A 16460-nucleotide genomic window follows, 5' to 3' on the forward strand; every position below is an offset into this window, starting at 1 on the left:
CAGTCTCTAGGTAGGCAAAATCAGGTAAAATCAGTTTGGTCCTTACAAAAGAAAGAATCAATTAACAAAGAAACCATTTCCTTGGATATAGAAATGATGTCTCAGTAAAGTGCCCCTTTAATTTCTATCTATCACGGGAAAATCACTGATATACAAGGAGGGTGAAAGACATCCATCTATAGGCAAACATTCACTTTGATGGAAATCTAGTCACTGGGTATTTTCTACTTCAAGTTTCTCAAATACTTTTGGTGTGGGCTTTGATTAGGAAATAATTAAATTTACTTAAAAGAATCCAGGAATTCATCTCTTACAAAGAAAGTCACAGCTGTATTCTGTGTTTTCACAGTCCTTTATTCCTGAGGCCTGCTCTACTCAGAGCTCTGCTTATGTGGCACCACTGAAAGGACTGAAAATTGGATTGAGAAGGTCAGTGAGGCTCAGCAGGCACAAGTTTTTATTGAAAGAACGCATAATCCAGCTCAGAAATGAAAGCTCATTTGTGGGTGATTCAGCAATCTCCTCATTACAAACATTTTGGTTCACCAGAATGAGAACTCAACATCGTTCCTGGCTTAAACACAGAGATTACACATCTAGAGACCAACCATCATACCACCAATGAAGGCAGCTTTTCACACCTTATTTTATTTAATCCTATCCCCACCCTGTGAAATATTGTGATTCTCACTTTTCACCACGAAAAGTGAGTCAGAGAGAACTGCTTAGAGTAGAGCTGAACCAGAACTTGACAGGGTCTCCAGACTCCAGCTGCTCTGCACATTCCCTCAAGCACATCTGTACCAAAGAACAACAAAATTCATCGAGGGACCTCGGATCATAGAATAGTTGTTATGTGCTGTTGAATCAGATTTGACCCATAGCAACCCTGTATAGGGTTTCCTAAAAGTGGCTTGCAGCTTGAACCGCCAATCTTGTGGTTCAAACTGACTTTGCAGTCCAGCGCATTAATCCACAGGGCCACACCAGGACTCCATAGAACAGTAAGTCAAAGCACATGTTACTATAAAGAACTTACTGTGTTTTAAAGTCATTAAAATGGTCTATATGAATACTATAGTCAACCTTTCATATAGCAACAAGGGTTACAGACAGCCTGTAAATCAAGCATATTTCCTGTTGTTAGCATGGTAATTCACAAAAGTGCAAAAATAAGAAATACTCTTGCTTTTTGGGTGATGATCAGGATACACGTAATTCAGAACTGTGTTTTGCAAAGTTTAAGCAATCTCAAAATAAACTTGATTTTTTTCTCCCTTAGTCAACAAAATTAAACAATTTTTACCTTCCATCCTATTCTGTTCTGTTGCATTGACTAAAAAGAGGTCCCAGGAATAAGACAGATTATGTAGATTTTCACAGTCTTCACACACAACTTGAAGAGAAAGTTCTTCATTCCAGTTCACAAAGTTGCTTTTAACGTTGACTCGGGATACATGGATGAAACTAGAACACACAAATCGGGTTTGAGATTTAAGGAAAATGAATGAGAGTTCTTCATGACCCTTTATTTTTACTTCAAAAGCCAGTCCATTGCCACAGGGTTTATTCTGCGTCACGGTGACTTTATGTGTGATATAACAGAATTGTTCACTAGAGCTTTCTTGGCTGTAATCTTTGGAGAAGCCGATCACCAGGACTTCCCTGGAGACACTGTGTGGTTTAGCAGTTGAGAACTTCATCGGTTTGTGCCACCCAGAGACCTCACGTTTAAATTGTTCTACCTTGGATATTTATTACGTGAATTTAATAGCAATACCATTCCCAATATTATTGAGAACTCTTATTGTGTAATCAGCCCTGCAAGATCTTTCAGGAAATGCACTAACACTCCTGCCCCTCTTTATGGAAGGCACCGAGAGTCACAGAGGCTTTGTAACTTTCTACCCACCACACAGAGGCAGGGAGAGACCCAGGACTATGACCTGGTCAGACTCATTCCTCAGCCTGCACTTTGATTGAGTCGTGAAGACAGGACAGCTACTCCACGTCTCTCTTCATCTCTGTTCTTGTTTTGGTCCCTTAGCTAGTCTGAGTGAAGTTCAAAGCAGCTTCACCCAGGCCCTTCTCATAACCGTCCACATTGGTCATGCCCATGCTGACTGGATGCAGAAGTAAAAGGAGATATTGATCCCCTACCTGACCCTTGTGCCCAATGCCCCACCTCCCACCCACACAACCTTGTGTCCATCTCCCTTTGCCCGTGTCACCACATAACCTCCTAGCTATTGTCTTTACTCTCTTTTGCTAATCCTTCATTTCCCATAATGCATTATGTGAATTAATAGCTCATCAAGATATCACAGTGTGGTTTGGCATAATTAAACAGAATTCTTTCCTGTACGATTTGCAGAGCATTTAAAAGGCCAAAGTTTATGGAGATTGAGCAGATATGTGGTGGAGTGTTTCCCGTGTGAGTTTACTGTGCAACATGCTGGTGACACATGGTGTCAAACCCCTGCCTCGGTGAAGGTCCCTGCAGAACACAGGCACTGCAAAGTGTCCAACTGTGTGTGTGCGTGTGTGAGTATGTGAGTCTGAGTAAAGGATGTGTGAGGATGTGAGATTACATGAGTATATATGAGTGTGTGAGTATGTGTGTGTGTGTGTGGTGGGGGATGGAGGGCATGACCCCAGATCTCACAGGACATAATCAATACAGGCCCAAATATTTTCTAACAGGATTGAAAGAAGATAATCATTTAATAACTTTACTACTTGATGAATGAATATTTTAAAATAAATTCTGTAACACTATTGTGAATAGCAGAATTATATAATACACTATATTTTTGGAACAAAAATGTTTAACTTGTTCTATGTAATGATTTAGATTATACCTCAATGTTTGTAAACCTCTCTTTGACTTTTCTACATTTTATATCATCATAAAGTGCCTCCCACCCAAAAAGAAAATTTGCAGTGGCCTGAATCTTTCTGGAGCTAACATCTGGTGTCCACCATAAACTTCAAAACTGAAATCCTGAATTCAAGTAGAAAGTTCTCTTCATTGTGGTATTTCTGACCCCACAGAAACCACTCTTCCCCTGTCTCTCCAACCTTATCAGGCCTCTGAATCCTTTCCATTCTGTGAAGCCCAGCTAAACTACTTCCTCCTTCAGGAAGTCCTCAGAAATTCACTCCGCCCTGAATTAGCACACAGGGTTTTAATCCTTCTTGTAGCAGACTAGTGATCAGAGCAATTGTTTGTCTGCCAGGGTGGTAAGCTAGGCACACATACAGAGCTGGATCCAGGGCTAATACGATTACTGCTGCTCCATGCTCACCCTTTCTGGGCTTGGAAGGCAGAGCAGGGCAGCAACAGAGTTCAGCCTTTGCCTCATTCTTGGACTCCACAACTCAATGCTTTCAGAAGGAGAAGGCAGGGCACAGTTGCAGCCCACCTTATCCTGGTACTGTCTTTGGTTCTGACAGGCTTCCTTCAGTACTTGTAGGGGGTGGTAGCTGATGCTACCCTTAGAGCTGTTTCGTTTGTTTTAGTTTAGTGTGTTTTCTTTTCCTTTAATTTTTTTTTTTTTTTTTTTTTCAGTCAAGGCATTCCTTAGCTCCCTCTCCCTCTCAATCTCAGATGGCAAAGGTGGCATTGCCCTGACTGCCTCTACAGCCACTGTGTGGACTCATGGGCATGTGCTCTCAGCAATCTGTGCTGGCTGTGCCTTACTGCCCCTGGTTCCTACTCGGGGACCACCTGATTGTGGGCTCTGCACCTGCACAGAGCTCAGCTGTAAGCTCTTGTCATCAGCAGGAATTCTGAGGGCTAACTTCACCCCAAACTCCTCGCCCTTACACCAGGCACTGTGCGCAAGTACAGACACTTGTGGAACTAAGCAGCTGGATATAAGCAGTACCTGAATGTGGGGTCCGAGCGGAGGGACAGGAACACCTGTGACTCTGAGGAGGTCCGGTTGCCACTGGATACCATCAGCATCACTAGGAACTGGTCATAGCCATCATTGAGATCTGCTGCTGTAAAGGAGATGCGTGGCGCTGTGCTGTCCAGTGAAACGGGTGCTGCAGCACTGAAGCATGAATCTTCAGGGGCCCCAGCAGGCGCACACCTCCAGTGATACCTGTGGGAAAGTCCGGGAGGGTGCTGGAGAATGGAGCCACTGCCTCTCATCCTGTGGCTCTGCTGTGAGGTACAAAGGGAGAGAGCATGCGGTGGGGAGACATGGTGCTTCCCTTATCCTATAAAATCATGGATGAGGGAGACTTCAGAAGTGGGAGCGGCACCACATCAGGAGGGGCACCTAAAACTGAACACATCCTCACTTCCATCTTCTCCTCCCCTCTCCCCATGCTAGTCCCCTCAGTTGCCTCAACTCCCTGTGTTTTGTTGGCGCTGCCACTCTTGTTTAAACTATTCCTGTCCTGAGGACCGGGACCCCTCCCGTGGCTACCATTGCCCCTTCCATGTAACCCAGCCACTAAAGTACTTTACAAGTGCAGACAATTAACCCTCCCGACAATCCTATGTGACTGATAGAAGATGGCATGTGCTATTTCTCTGGAATTAAATAAGTCTTGGAGAGCTGTGAAGGAGTTGTCCAGTTTCAGATCAAGGAAACAACCTAGCCTGAATGGGAATGCCAGGAGCCTTGCTTCCTAAGCTCAAGATAGAGCTGCAAGATCATAGTTGGTGCATTCAACAAAGATACTCATGCCTACTCTGAGTCAAGTGAGAATCCTGCACACTCCCAACCTCGAGCAGACCTTAATCTAGTGAGGGAAACGCATGTCAATGTCACATAAAATACAATAGACACTGTAATAGAAAAAAAAACATGGCTGCTGCACAGTGCCTAGGAGCTCCTGCAGCTATCAATGCAATACAAAATACATTTTGGCAGGACTCTAACACCAACGATTCTGAATTCCAAAGCCTGAATATGGAGGTGCAAGATGCAGATAACTGTGAGTACAGGGTAAAGTGGCATCCCACTATGGTGGTGCTCACCTGAGAGGTGTACCCAGATTGTCGGGGTCATATGATTGGGATCCACTTAGGACAATGGTGGAAGAGGAGGTCTTGGAGATGAAGAGATGCGTGCCTTCGGAAACAATGCTGATGGGGGCCCTGGGCAGAACATCCACCCCAACTGAGTAGTTGCTGTACACCACGCTGCCTATGACTTGAACCTATGACATAAATGACAGGACAGTCACATGGATGGTTGTTATGTGCTCAACTGCCTCCTCCACAGATATGTGTTGAAATACCTGGCCCTTGTACCTGTGGAATGTGATACTGTTTGGATACAGAGTCGTCTCTGCTATGCTAATTAGATTTCACCTGAGTAGGACAGGTTCAAAATCTAATCACTTCTGAGTTATAAAAAGAACAGAAGAAAGGTCCCTGAGTCGCACAGAAGTCTGCAGTTGGCTGGTAACTGAAAGGCTGGTGGTTTAAATCCAACCAACAGCCCGGAGATGGACTCTCATAAAGATTATGACCAGCCAACCCTACTCTATCGCCAACAAGGTTTCCCCAAATAAATTCTCAAGTCAAAAATAAATTAACACCTCACCACAAACAACAAAATGGACAACGAGATAGGCACACATGTTGTGGAGGACAGACACCATGTGAGGATCAACTACTAGACAAGGAATGCCCAGGAACCAAGGGACTACCAGCCAGAAAGACGACACGAACAAGGCAAAGACCCAGATTTAAATTTTTAGCCTACAAAACTGTGAGGAAAGACATTTCTGTCCTTGAAAGCCACTCACTTGTGGTAGTTCTGTTACAGCAGCATGAGTGATGAAATGAGACATGGGCGGGAGCTAGACGCTTCTCTTAAAGGTAGAAAGGAAAGTCTAAATGTTCTGCTGGCTACAACTAATTGATAAGTGATACGTGGGGAAATGTGATTATTTTTTAAGAGCAACATGTCAAGTTTGTCAAAATCCGCAAGCTGCTTGGTGATCTTTGGGAGATAAAGTCCCTGGAGGCAATGGAAGTGCTAGCATTTTCCTATCCATGTTCGGAGCAGGGGCTTTCCTAATACCCTCAATAACAATTTTCATGTGTGTACATCTTACAGACTGCAAACTTCTCTGTTGGCACCAAAGTTTCCCATGGCCCTGAATTTTGTGTGCCATATAACTTTATCCCAGCTACTTCTTTATAAGTCCTAAACATACTATAGAATTTAATAAATATAAATCTGATTGAAGGGAAATATTTTTAAGCTCAAAAGCATCATGAAACATATAAAGCCTTGACGAAATTTTTTAAAAGTTCAGCGAACAAGAGACATCATTGCTGATGTCAGATGGATCTTATTTGAAGGCAGAGAATACCAGAAAGATGTTTACCTGTGCTTTATTGACTATGCAAATGTTTTCGAATGTGTGGATCATGACAAGCTATGGACTATACTGGGAGAAAGAGTATTCCAGAACACCTGATTGTGCTCATGAGGCAGTTGTTCAAACAGAACAAGGGGGCACTTGAATGGTTTAAAATTAGGAAAACTGTGCACTAGGGTTGTATTTTTTCACCGGTAGACTGAACAAATAACCTGAGAAGCTGAATTATATGAAGAACGTGGCATAAGGATTGGAGGAAAACTCATTAACAACCTGCGACATGCAGATGATACAACCTTCCTTGCTGAATGTGAAGACTTAAAACATTTATTGATGAAGATCAAAGACCACAGCCTTCAGTATGGGTTGCACCTCAATATAAAGAACACAAAAATCTCACCACTGGATCAATAAACAGCATCCATAAAGATGGAGAAAAGATTGACGTTGTCAAAGACTTCATTTTGCTTGGCTCAACCTTCAACACTCATGGAAGCAGCAGTCAAGGAATCAAATGATGTATTGCATTAGGCAAACCTGCTGCACAAGACTTCTTTAAATTGTTCTAGAATAACAATATCAGTTTGCCACATTGCTGGGAGAGGGCACCTGTGACCCAAACTGTTCATAGTCTAGGGAACATAAGCTGTGTTTTGGAATGGGTATATGAGACCCTTATCTGTGGTACTTCAGATCATGTCCGTGGGCACCTTGATAGCCTGACTCCAGCTACTTGCATTCTCCCTGAGTTGGTGGATAGAAAGGGAGCAACTGGGCATGCTTCCTGTCCATTCCCTTGACTTGCTGCATTGACTTGCTGACCCAGTCCCTTCAATAATGGTGGTTTCCTCCTAAAATGATTATCATGTTTATGAGCCTAAAAAGTTAACGGCTATAAATTCCAATGGAAATACTTTTGGGGAGGCTAGCCAGACAGCCTCTATAGGGAGTATCCCTTACCCCATTCTGGTTTCAATGATAAAGTCAAGAAGTTCAGGTTGATGGATGGTGTTGTTGTTGTTAAGGGCCATCGAGACAGTTCTGACCCAAAGTGACCCTGAACAGGGTTTCTGAGGCTATAAACCTTTACGGGAGCAGAAAACCTCATCTTTCTCCCGCGGAGCAGCTGGTAGTTTTGAACTGCTGACCCTGAGGCTCACAGCCCGATTCGTAACCACTACGCTACCAGAACCCCTTAGGTTGATGGATGTTGTTGTTGTTGTTAAGTACCATGGCGTCGGTTCCTACTCACAGTGACCCTGCACAGGGTTTCCGGGGCTATAAATCTTTACGGGAGTAGAAAGCCTCATCTTTCTCCCGCAGAGCGGCTGGTAGTTTCGAACCGCTGACCTTAAGGTTCGCAGCCCGATTCGTAACCACTACGCTACCAGAGCTCCTTTAGGTTGATAGATAGGGCATGGTAAATTGGTTATTTTAGAGGAGTTCTACTTCTCAATCACTTCAATCTGGCTTACAATTACTATCTTAGAAGTATGCTTGCAGGAAACTTCCATATAGACTGACATAAAAGAACAAGTGATTTTATAGAATACAATAAAATGTTTCAGTATTTAAAAATTAAACCTAAGTAAAACTGGGAAAAAGAATCCTTCTAACACTTATCATGGGAGTACAGTATATGATAAGCACTGGATTACAAAACACAAAGTCTGAAATTTGAGCTCATCAGCTGCTCTGCTGGAGAAAAATGAGACTTTCTGATCCCTTGAAGATTTAAAGCCTCAGAAACTCTATACAGGGGCACTATGAGTTGGAACCAACTCGATAGCACTTAATAACAATGCTTGTTATGGGTAACATGTTAGCTCTGTAGGATAAACACTGGACTGTGAACCACAAGGTTGGCAGTTTGAGCCTACCACCCATTCCATGGGAGAAAGATAAGACTTTCTGCCTCTGCAAAGAGTTCCAGCCTTGGAAACCCTATACATGGTTCCTCTGAGTCAAAAGCAACTCGATAGCACGTAACAACAACAAATGCTGACTATATTACACATATACAGTTGTTCTCGTTGTTAGCTGCCATTAGAGTGCTCTCTTGGACTCCTGGTGTGGCACTGTAGGATAAGCACTGGACTGTGAACCACACAGCCGGCTGTTGATAACCATGAGCTTCTCCTCAGAAACCCTAAATAGGATCGCTATGAGTTGAAACAGACTTGAGGGCACTTAACAACAACAGTGACCTCCTCTGATTTTCGAGATGATGAGCTCTTTTTAACATAGTCAGGCAGTATTTTCACATCCCCACTACAAGCACAGTGGCTGGGTGCACAGCAAAGTTTTGTTAAACAAACAAGGAAGAGTTTTAGAGGCAGTTTTAATTAACTAGTTTTCCAATGTTTGAACACAAATTGTTCTCTCTAGTGAATTAAGCATTTCTATTAAAATCCTGTCTATAATTTTTTTTTAAAAGTCCCTTTTCTTAGATTTGATAGAACACATATAGAGTTAAAATGTTGACCTCCGGCTTAACAGACTCATGTTCTCATTGTCCACATAGTACTGTAGAGTTAACACTAGCCTCTAGTCGGATCACTAACCTTAGCAACAGCCGTATAGTTTCCATACTCCAGAAAGTAGCTCGGGAGAGTAATGGTTTGTCTGCGGTTATCAACAGAAGGGTAAAGGGACACATGAGAACCATCATCTTTCATAAAGTCCCACATATAAGAAAGGCCTTGGGAAATGTCACAGTGAATGGCAGCTTCAAATGTCACTCCCAGTCTCACTGGTTGAGACCTCCAAACCTAAGTATTAAAAAAGAAATAATACCTGATTAAAATCCCTATTATATGTGATAGACCAGCAAATTACTCAAAACTGACAGTGAAACCTGTTAGAGGCAAAACTCAACTGGACTGCCCCATTTTTCTAGTCTTACAAGTTTTTCACCACTTTTCTATCATCGTTAGTGGAAAATATTTGCGTCTTCCTTCTCTGACAGGTTTTTGTCTTACACAGGTTGTAGCTCTCCCAGTTTTTGCTGTATCTGTTTGATACAGGACAGAATTCTTAGTATTGGACTTTGGACAATGGACAAAAAGAAAACAAATACTATATATCTTTAAGAGACAAAAATAAAAATCAAGATATAAATATAACAAGAAACAATACATAATTTTACTTATAGATTCATAATAGGAATAAGAACTATTCTAAGCATAAAATTTGTGGAAGAATAAAAAAGGAAATGGTTACTAAATTTGTTTGCATAAAACTTACGTCCTCTGAATATAATAAACATAAATAATTTTTAAAAGCAATAAACAGAGAAGAACAAGCCATGTGCAATACATGATAGTATTCTTTAAAATTCACAGAAAAAATTTAAATATTCCAATAGAAAAATGAACAAAGATATATACAGGAAAATCATAAAATAAAATATAGACGACTTATTGTATGTATTTTTGACTACGAGATCATGTAAATGTTTATGTATTCTAAATTAAATTACATCAAAACAGAAACATTGAAAAGAAATGCAACTACACTTTAAACAAGTAACTTAGAAAAAATATTTCAAGTAACTTTAATGTAGAATATAGTCTTGGTTATCTAGTGCTACTGTATCAGAAATATCACAAGTGGATGGCTGTAACAACAGAAATTTATTCTTCCTGAGTTTAGGAGTACAAATCCAGAGCGCTGGCTTTGGGAAGGCTTGTGTCTCTTTGCCCGTTCTAGGAAAGGTTCTTGTCTCCATTCAGCAGCTGTGGACCCAGCATTCCACAGAGATCTCTGTATGTCTTGGCATCAATCTTCTCCTAGATGTAGGAGCTTCAGTGCACGGACCCTGGGTCCAAAGGACACACACCACTCCTGGTTCTTCTTTCTTAGTGATGCTAAGTCCCTCCCAGCTCTGCTTGCTTGTGTAATCTCTTTTATAGCTCAAAAGAGATTGACTCAAAGAAAAAGAGAGGCTGACTCATAATACAACTGAACCTGTAGATTGCATCTGGCCTCGTTAGCATCATACAAGTGAAGATGGGCACAATAGCATAATTATATCACGTAAGGGTTGATTCTGTGGTGGCACTGCAGGATAATGCACCAGGATGGCAATGGTTCAAACTCATGCATCACTCCTCAGAAACCTATACAGAGGCGGAACTGACTCAACGGCATGTAACAAAAAGAATGACAAAAAGAGCTGATTGCATCATGGAATTGATGACGTCATAATTGATATCATCATAATTGATATCACTACATCTTAACTACTGAGAAGCATGGCCTAGCTAACTATCAGAGTCTACCCCTTGTCAACAACTTGTCAATCTGGCACCTGTACACAGCTCCTTAAACCACACATAATCTCTACATAAAGATAATTATAAATCCATACTTATGCCTAACATGATACAACTAACACACATACAACTGAAAACACACTTTAACATCATTCCCAAATTCCAATCTGGGATAAAATTGATCTCATCTGTCAATCTAGAATACAAGTTACCTGCTTCCATATGCAATAGTAGAATAGGCAAAAGGTAGACATTTCCATTACAAATGTGTGCAACTGGAGGGAAAGACAGGATGCCAGACACTAAGTAAATTAAAAATCCAGAAGAACAATTTACATTCATTATCAAGGCTTGTTCTCTGAGACCATCGAAGCAATGGCCATGTCCTCCAGACTCGGAGTGATGGCCGTGCATTCTAGATTCGAGGTAGAGGCCCCTCAACCATGGGCTTCAGTTCTGCCTTCCACGCCTACTGGAAAGGCAACTCTGCTACCTTGGCTTCGGGTGGTCCCATCCTCCTAATCCAACTCAGTGGTGATCTCATCTCCTCAGCTCTGGAAGAGCCTTTCTAGCTCCTCAGACATGGCAAACCCACCTACTCAGCTTTGAGCAGAGGCTCCATCGTAACAACAGCTCCATACTCCAGAACTGAGGTGGTGAAGACAATAAAAAACTTAGGAAGCTGAGGCCCCATGCTTAGAAACACTAGAGGTCATGACTCCACCCTCTGAGAACCCTGATGTCATGTACTACGTTTTGAGACTGAGTCAGTTCTGTTTCCTGTTCTCGTCCCATCAACCTAAACTCAGTGCCTTCTAAGTTTCTGTCAACTTGCTGTGGTCAATTTGATCCTATAAAAAGAGTACACAATGCTCAAGGTAGACATTATTTACTAGTTAAGCTAGCCTATTACTTTGTTTTAAGAATACTCCAGGAGAGATGTTTGGCTTAAAGACTGTCTCATGGCAATAGTTTCAGGCATTTATCCAGTCTCCATGATTCCAGAATACCTGGATTCCATTAGAACTTAAAATTCAGTTCTGCATTTCTCCTCTTTTGATTACAATTTTTCTATAGGATCTTTGATCAAAATGTTCAGTAATGGTAGCTGGGTACCAATTAGTTCTTCTGGTTTGAATGACAAGGGGTGACAGAATAGAAAACAGGAAACACGACTCTTCAATTTACTTTAGGAGGCCAGGATATACAAGATATTAAAATAAGACCAGAAAAATAAATGTATTGATTAATCTTATGATCAAATATATACTTCCAAATAAAGTGTTTATGAAACTAAATTTAGCTATAAAAGGAATAATAATTTGTGATCAATTTGGGTTTAGCTCAGGAGTTCAAGAGTGTTTTTTGACATTATAAAATTTAATAATGTAATATACTACATAAGCAGAAACTGTGGTCGATAAATGAAGAACATATATGATCATTTCCAGTCTTTTTTTCCCAATAAAAGGGAGCACTCATTTTTAATTTCTAAAAACCCTTATTAAATGAAATAGAAGATTTAATTAAATTGTACACGTTTTAAAACATACAAGAATGACCACCATCATCACTGCTAGTCCACATTGCACAGAAAGTTTTACTCAGTGAAGAAGCCTTGAAGTAAAAAAAGAAAACAAAATTATAATCCTAGAAATCTAATGAAAGGAATCCAACTGTTCTTTACGGAGAACATTATTGTCTCTCTATAACAACCAACAGAAGGCACACATTATTGGAAGCAATGAACAAGTTCAGTAAGATTGTTGATATAAGATCAAATATACAAATCAGTTGCACTTCTATACACTGGCAACATGTGGCTATGTTGTGTAATTTTGAATATTTATCATTTAAAACATCAATAAAACATAAAAGTATCTGTAAGAAATTATAAAAATCATGCATGAGTTTTATGGAGAACCTTATAAAATTTTACTGAAGAATATTAATGAAGATATAAGCAATAGAAAGAGGTATCATATTCAGATCTAATGATATAAAGACTAATTAATCACAACTAATCCATGCAGTCAATACAGAACCAACACAATCTGTAAGAGGGTTTTAATTGAAATTTAGCATGCTGATTCTATAAGTACATGGAAAAAACACAAATGAGAAGAAGTTCAAGATGAATGGATTTGTTTTGTCCTACCGAACCCTGAGATTTTTGGTAAAACTACAGTAATACGTAACTTTACTGGTACATGAGCAGTTAAGTAGATGAAGAAAATAAATAAAATATATAGAGACTTGGTATATGAAGGAAATAACATTATGGCTTCTTGAGATGATGATGTTGCTGCTCAGTGACAGTGAGTTAGTGTCCACTCCCAGTGACAACATGAGAAAGAACAGAATTGTCTCATAAGGTTTTCTTGGGTGAATACTTTATGAAATCAGATTGCCTGGTTTTTCCTCTTGGAGTTTCTAGGTGGGTTCAAACCACACCTTTCAGCACTTAACCTTTGTATCACTAGGTTCCTGGTTCCTTGAGATAAAGATGAAATATTCAATTAGCGGTAGTTCAATCTGAAAGGTTATCCTAACCAGAAAACTAATGCCACACACATACACACACACAAAAGGTGGCTTCAAAAATTCATGGAAAGATTCCATTGTCCTTTAATTCCATTTTTCATGAAAGTTTTGAAACCTACTTGTATATGACATTTTATGTTTACCTTACGTCACTTACAAAAATCAACTCCACTTGAGTTAAAGCCATAAATTCAAAAAACAAAATTCCAAACCATGGGAAGAAAATATAGAAAAGACCTCTATGAAGTAGAGTGACGGAGGTAACTAGGTTATGTGCCTTCATCATTCAGTAGGCTAATCCAACTTGTTCATTGGGTGTTGAGAATTCATTAGCACCAAGAGAGAGCAAGCCCCACTATTCCAGACTTGGCAAGACTCCATTTGTGTGCAATTTGTTATTGTGCCACTGACCAAAGGAAGTCACATGGGCACAACCAGAGTCACTGTAACAGAGCACTACTCAAGGATGTGAGTTCAGGAAAGTACAACTTGAAAGGGGAGGGTCACTACAATAAAAATTACAACACACATGTATTTTATAAAGATGAAATCTAGGAATAATAGAAAATAAAGAGTTGTGGTTACTTCTTGCTCTAGAAGTAGAAAGGGAGTCATAATTGACAGAAATACCCATGAACTCAAAGTTTTAAGGCTATTTTATTTGTTAAGTTACATTTTTTTAGGTATAAGAATGTTTATTATGTAAACTGTGCTCAGCACTCTCACTTCATGCTTCAGAGAGCCTAACGCCACCAATAAGTGCCCCGAGGCACCTTGTTCCGCCAGCAAGTCTCATGCACAAAGGAGCTTAGCTCTCTAGGCTGTCTTGTCTCGGACTCCTGGTTCTGCTGCTACAGTTTCTGTACCACTTCTTTTCATGTTCGTGCCATCTCTAGGGCTACATTTCTCCTCATTTTCTTCTGAGCCCTCATGAGAATTCCACCCACAGTCTCCTCTAGGTAACACAGGCTTTTACCATGTAGGCTGCTTAGTAATCTTCCAGCCTCCACTCATGATCCAATTCCACAATGGCTTCCACATTTTAGGAATCTGTTAAATCAGCACATCACTCAACAAATACCACAAGTGGATGGCTTTAGCAAACAGAAATTCATTTTCTCACAATTTAGAAGGCTAGAAGTCCAAACTTGGAGTGTTGGCTCTAGGAGAAGGCTTTCTTTCTCTGTCAGCTCTAGGAAATGATCCTTGTCTCCTTCCGGCATGTTCGTTAGAGGTCTCCAAATGTCTTGGCATCAATCTTCCCCCAGGATGTAGGAGCTTGACAGTGCAGGGATCTGAAGTGCAAAGGATGCACTACACTCCCAGCTCTTCTTTCTTGACGGTGGTAGGGCCTTCTTAGCTCTGCTTACTCGTTTCATCTTTTTACATCTCAAAAGAGATTGACTCAAAACACAGCCTAATCCTGGTAGATTGCATCTAGAACCATTAACATCATACAAGTGAGGATTTGCACACATAGGATAATTACATCAGATCATATCACATCATGGGGTGATTATATCACATAACATCTCATCATGGAGGTGACTGCTACATCTTAGCCACTGAACAACTGAGAATCTTGGCTCAATCAAGTTGACACAAAACCTTAACTATCACAAATATTTGGAGTATATATTTTTAATGGGGACTATTCTTAGGACAAAAAGAAGTACAGTGAAATCAACATTCATTCAGCAGTTTTCCTTTTGGTGGTAACATCTGCTCTGTAATGCACATATTTATTAAAAATGTTAAGTTTGTTAATGTTTTGGGAACTAAGATTTATGTATGAGAGAATATAGTACATTTAACAAACATTGAAACTTTATATAAATAATGCTTTCTGAATGTGAAACAATATGAAATCATGACTTTATTTTGAGCTCATATTTACTAGTACTGTACACTGAAAAGAAGTGCTGGTTGTCCAGAGGGTTAAGAATTGAGCTGTAACTGAAAGGTGCCCAACACTCTGCAGGGGAAACCTGAGGCAGTCTGCTTCCATAAAGATTTACAGCCTTGGAAACCCTATGTATAGAGCAGTACTAATGTGTCCTGCAGGATTGGTATGAGTCAAAATCATCTCAGTGGCAGTGAGCTTGATTTCGTATATTAAAAATCTTATAAGTAATGACAACCTAGTAACAATGATCACCTTGATGCCAGATTTCAGTCTCTAAACACCCATGGAAAGATGGAGACATGGCCAATTCTAGAGTTGAGAGAGTTGCCATGTCCAAGAAGAAAGAAGCTTTAAAAAACTTGTGGAAGTGTCACAGAAGGCCACCATAGTCAGTCTAAAGAAAAAATTCATAGGCCCCAAATAAGCCTAAATTAGGATAAAAAAGATAATGTCTACAACTGACTAAATATTACTATGAAAATATTAATATTTTAAAAATCAGTGGTGCAAAAAGACAGAGAGGCCTCCTCTTTTACCACAAAACACAAATGTACACACAACTTATCTGCTGTCATCAGAAGTAACCAGTGCCTCAACTTACTCTGAATATGAGTGGTTAAGGGAAAGAATTAAGCATTTATTCTTGATTTCTTCTACAAATGATGTCTATTTAAGGCAATCTTGTAGTCTTAATGGATTAGAAATAGCATGTTGTTTTTGTTTGCTTTAACTGCATGGAGACAAAGAAAGTTTTTATATAGACTATGTTTACATTATATTAAGCTAGAGGAGTGATTGAATCAACAACACTAGAAGTTGGTTCTTTGAAACGATTAATAAAATGACAAACCACTGGCAAATTTAACAAAGGAAATGAAAGAGCAGATGCAAATAAAATAAGAAATGAAACTGGTGATGCCACATTAGAACCAATGGAAATAAAATAATAGAATACTATGAAGAACTGTACTCCAATAAATTTGAAAACTTAGAAGAAATGGACAAATTTCTAGAAACAAACTTCACGGGCAAATTCTATCAAATATTCAGAAAAGATTCAACACCAATTCTACTCAAACTATTCCAGAGTATAGAAAAAGAAAGAAAATCCCCAAATTCATTTTATAAAGTGAACATAGCCCTGATAACAAAACCAAATAAAGGGATCACTTTAAAAATGATAGATTAAGGAACAAACAGGATGGCGGATTGGGTGGAAGTGCAGTAAAGAGCTCTGCCAGCAACAACACAGAATACAGGACCAACTAGGCTCAGGGATGGTCCCAGAACTCTGAACCACATATAAAGGAATATTTAGAAGGTTGGAAGGCTCACAGCTGGGAAATTTGTGGCAGAAGCAAGAAATCCATTGCTTT

The 16460-nt window shown here is 39.9% G+C and overlaps 1 protein-coding gene and 1 pseudogene across 1 annotated transcript in view; one reads left to right on the plus strand and one right to left on the minus strand.

Annotated features, from left to right (window-relative positions):
* Positions 1–16460, minus strand: part of PKD1L1 (polycystic kidney disease 1 like 1) — a 270006-nt gene that overhangs the window by 219508 nt on the left and 34038 nt on the right. The window contains exons 7-10 of the mRNA XM_006876506.1: positions 8922–9128; positions 5000–5181; positions 3891–4112; positions 1307–1467 (exon numbers count right to left, since the gene is read on the minus strand). Coding sequence (XP_006876568.1) covers positions 1307–1467; positions 3891–4112; positions 5000–5181; positions 8922–9128 — 772 coding nt within the window. The remainder of the gene's footprint in view (positions 1–1306; positions 1468–3890; positions 4113–4999; positions 5182–8921; positions 9129–16460) is intronic.
* Positions 11078–16460, plus strand: part of LOC102820622 — a 15985-nt pseudogene continuing 10602 nt past the window's right edge.

This window comes from Chrysochloris asiatica, unplaced genomic scaffold (assembly GCF_000296735.1).
Source record: "Chrysochloris asiatica unplaced genomic scaffold, ChrAsi1.0 scaffold00384, whole genome shotgun sequence".
NCBI classification, from domain to species: domain Eukaryota; kingdom Metazoa; phylum Chordata; class Mammalia; order Afrosoricida; family Chrysochloridae; genus Chrysochloris; species Chrysochloris asiatica.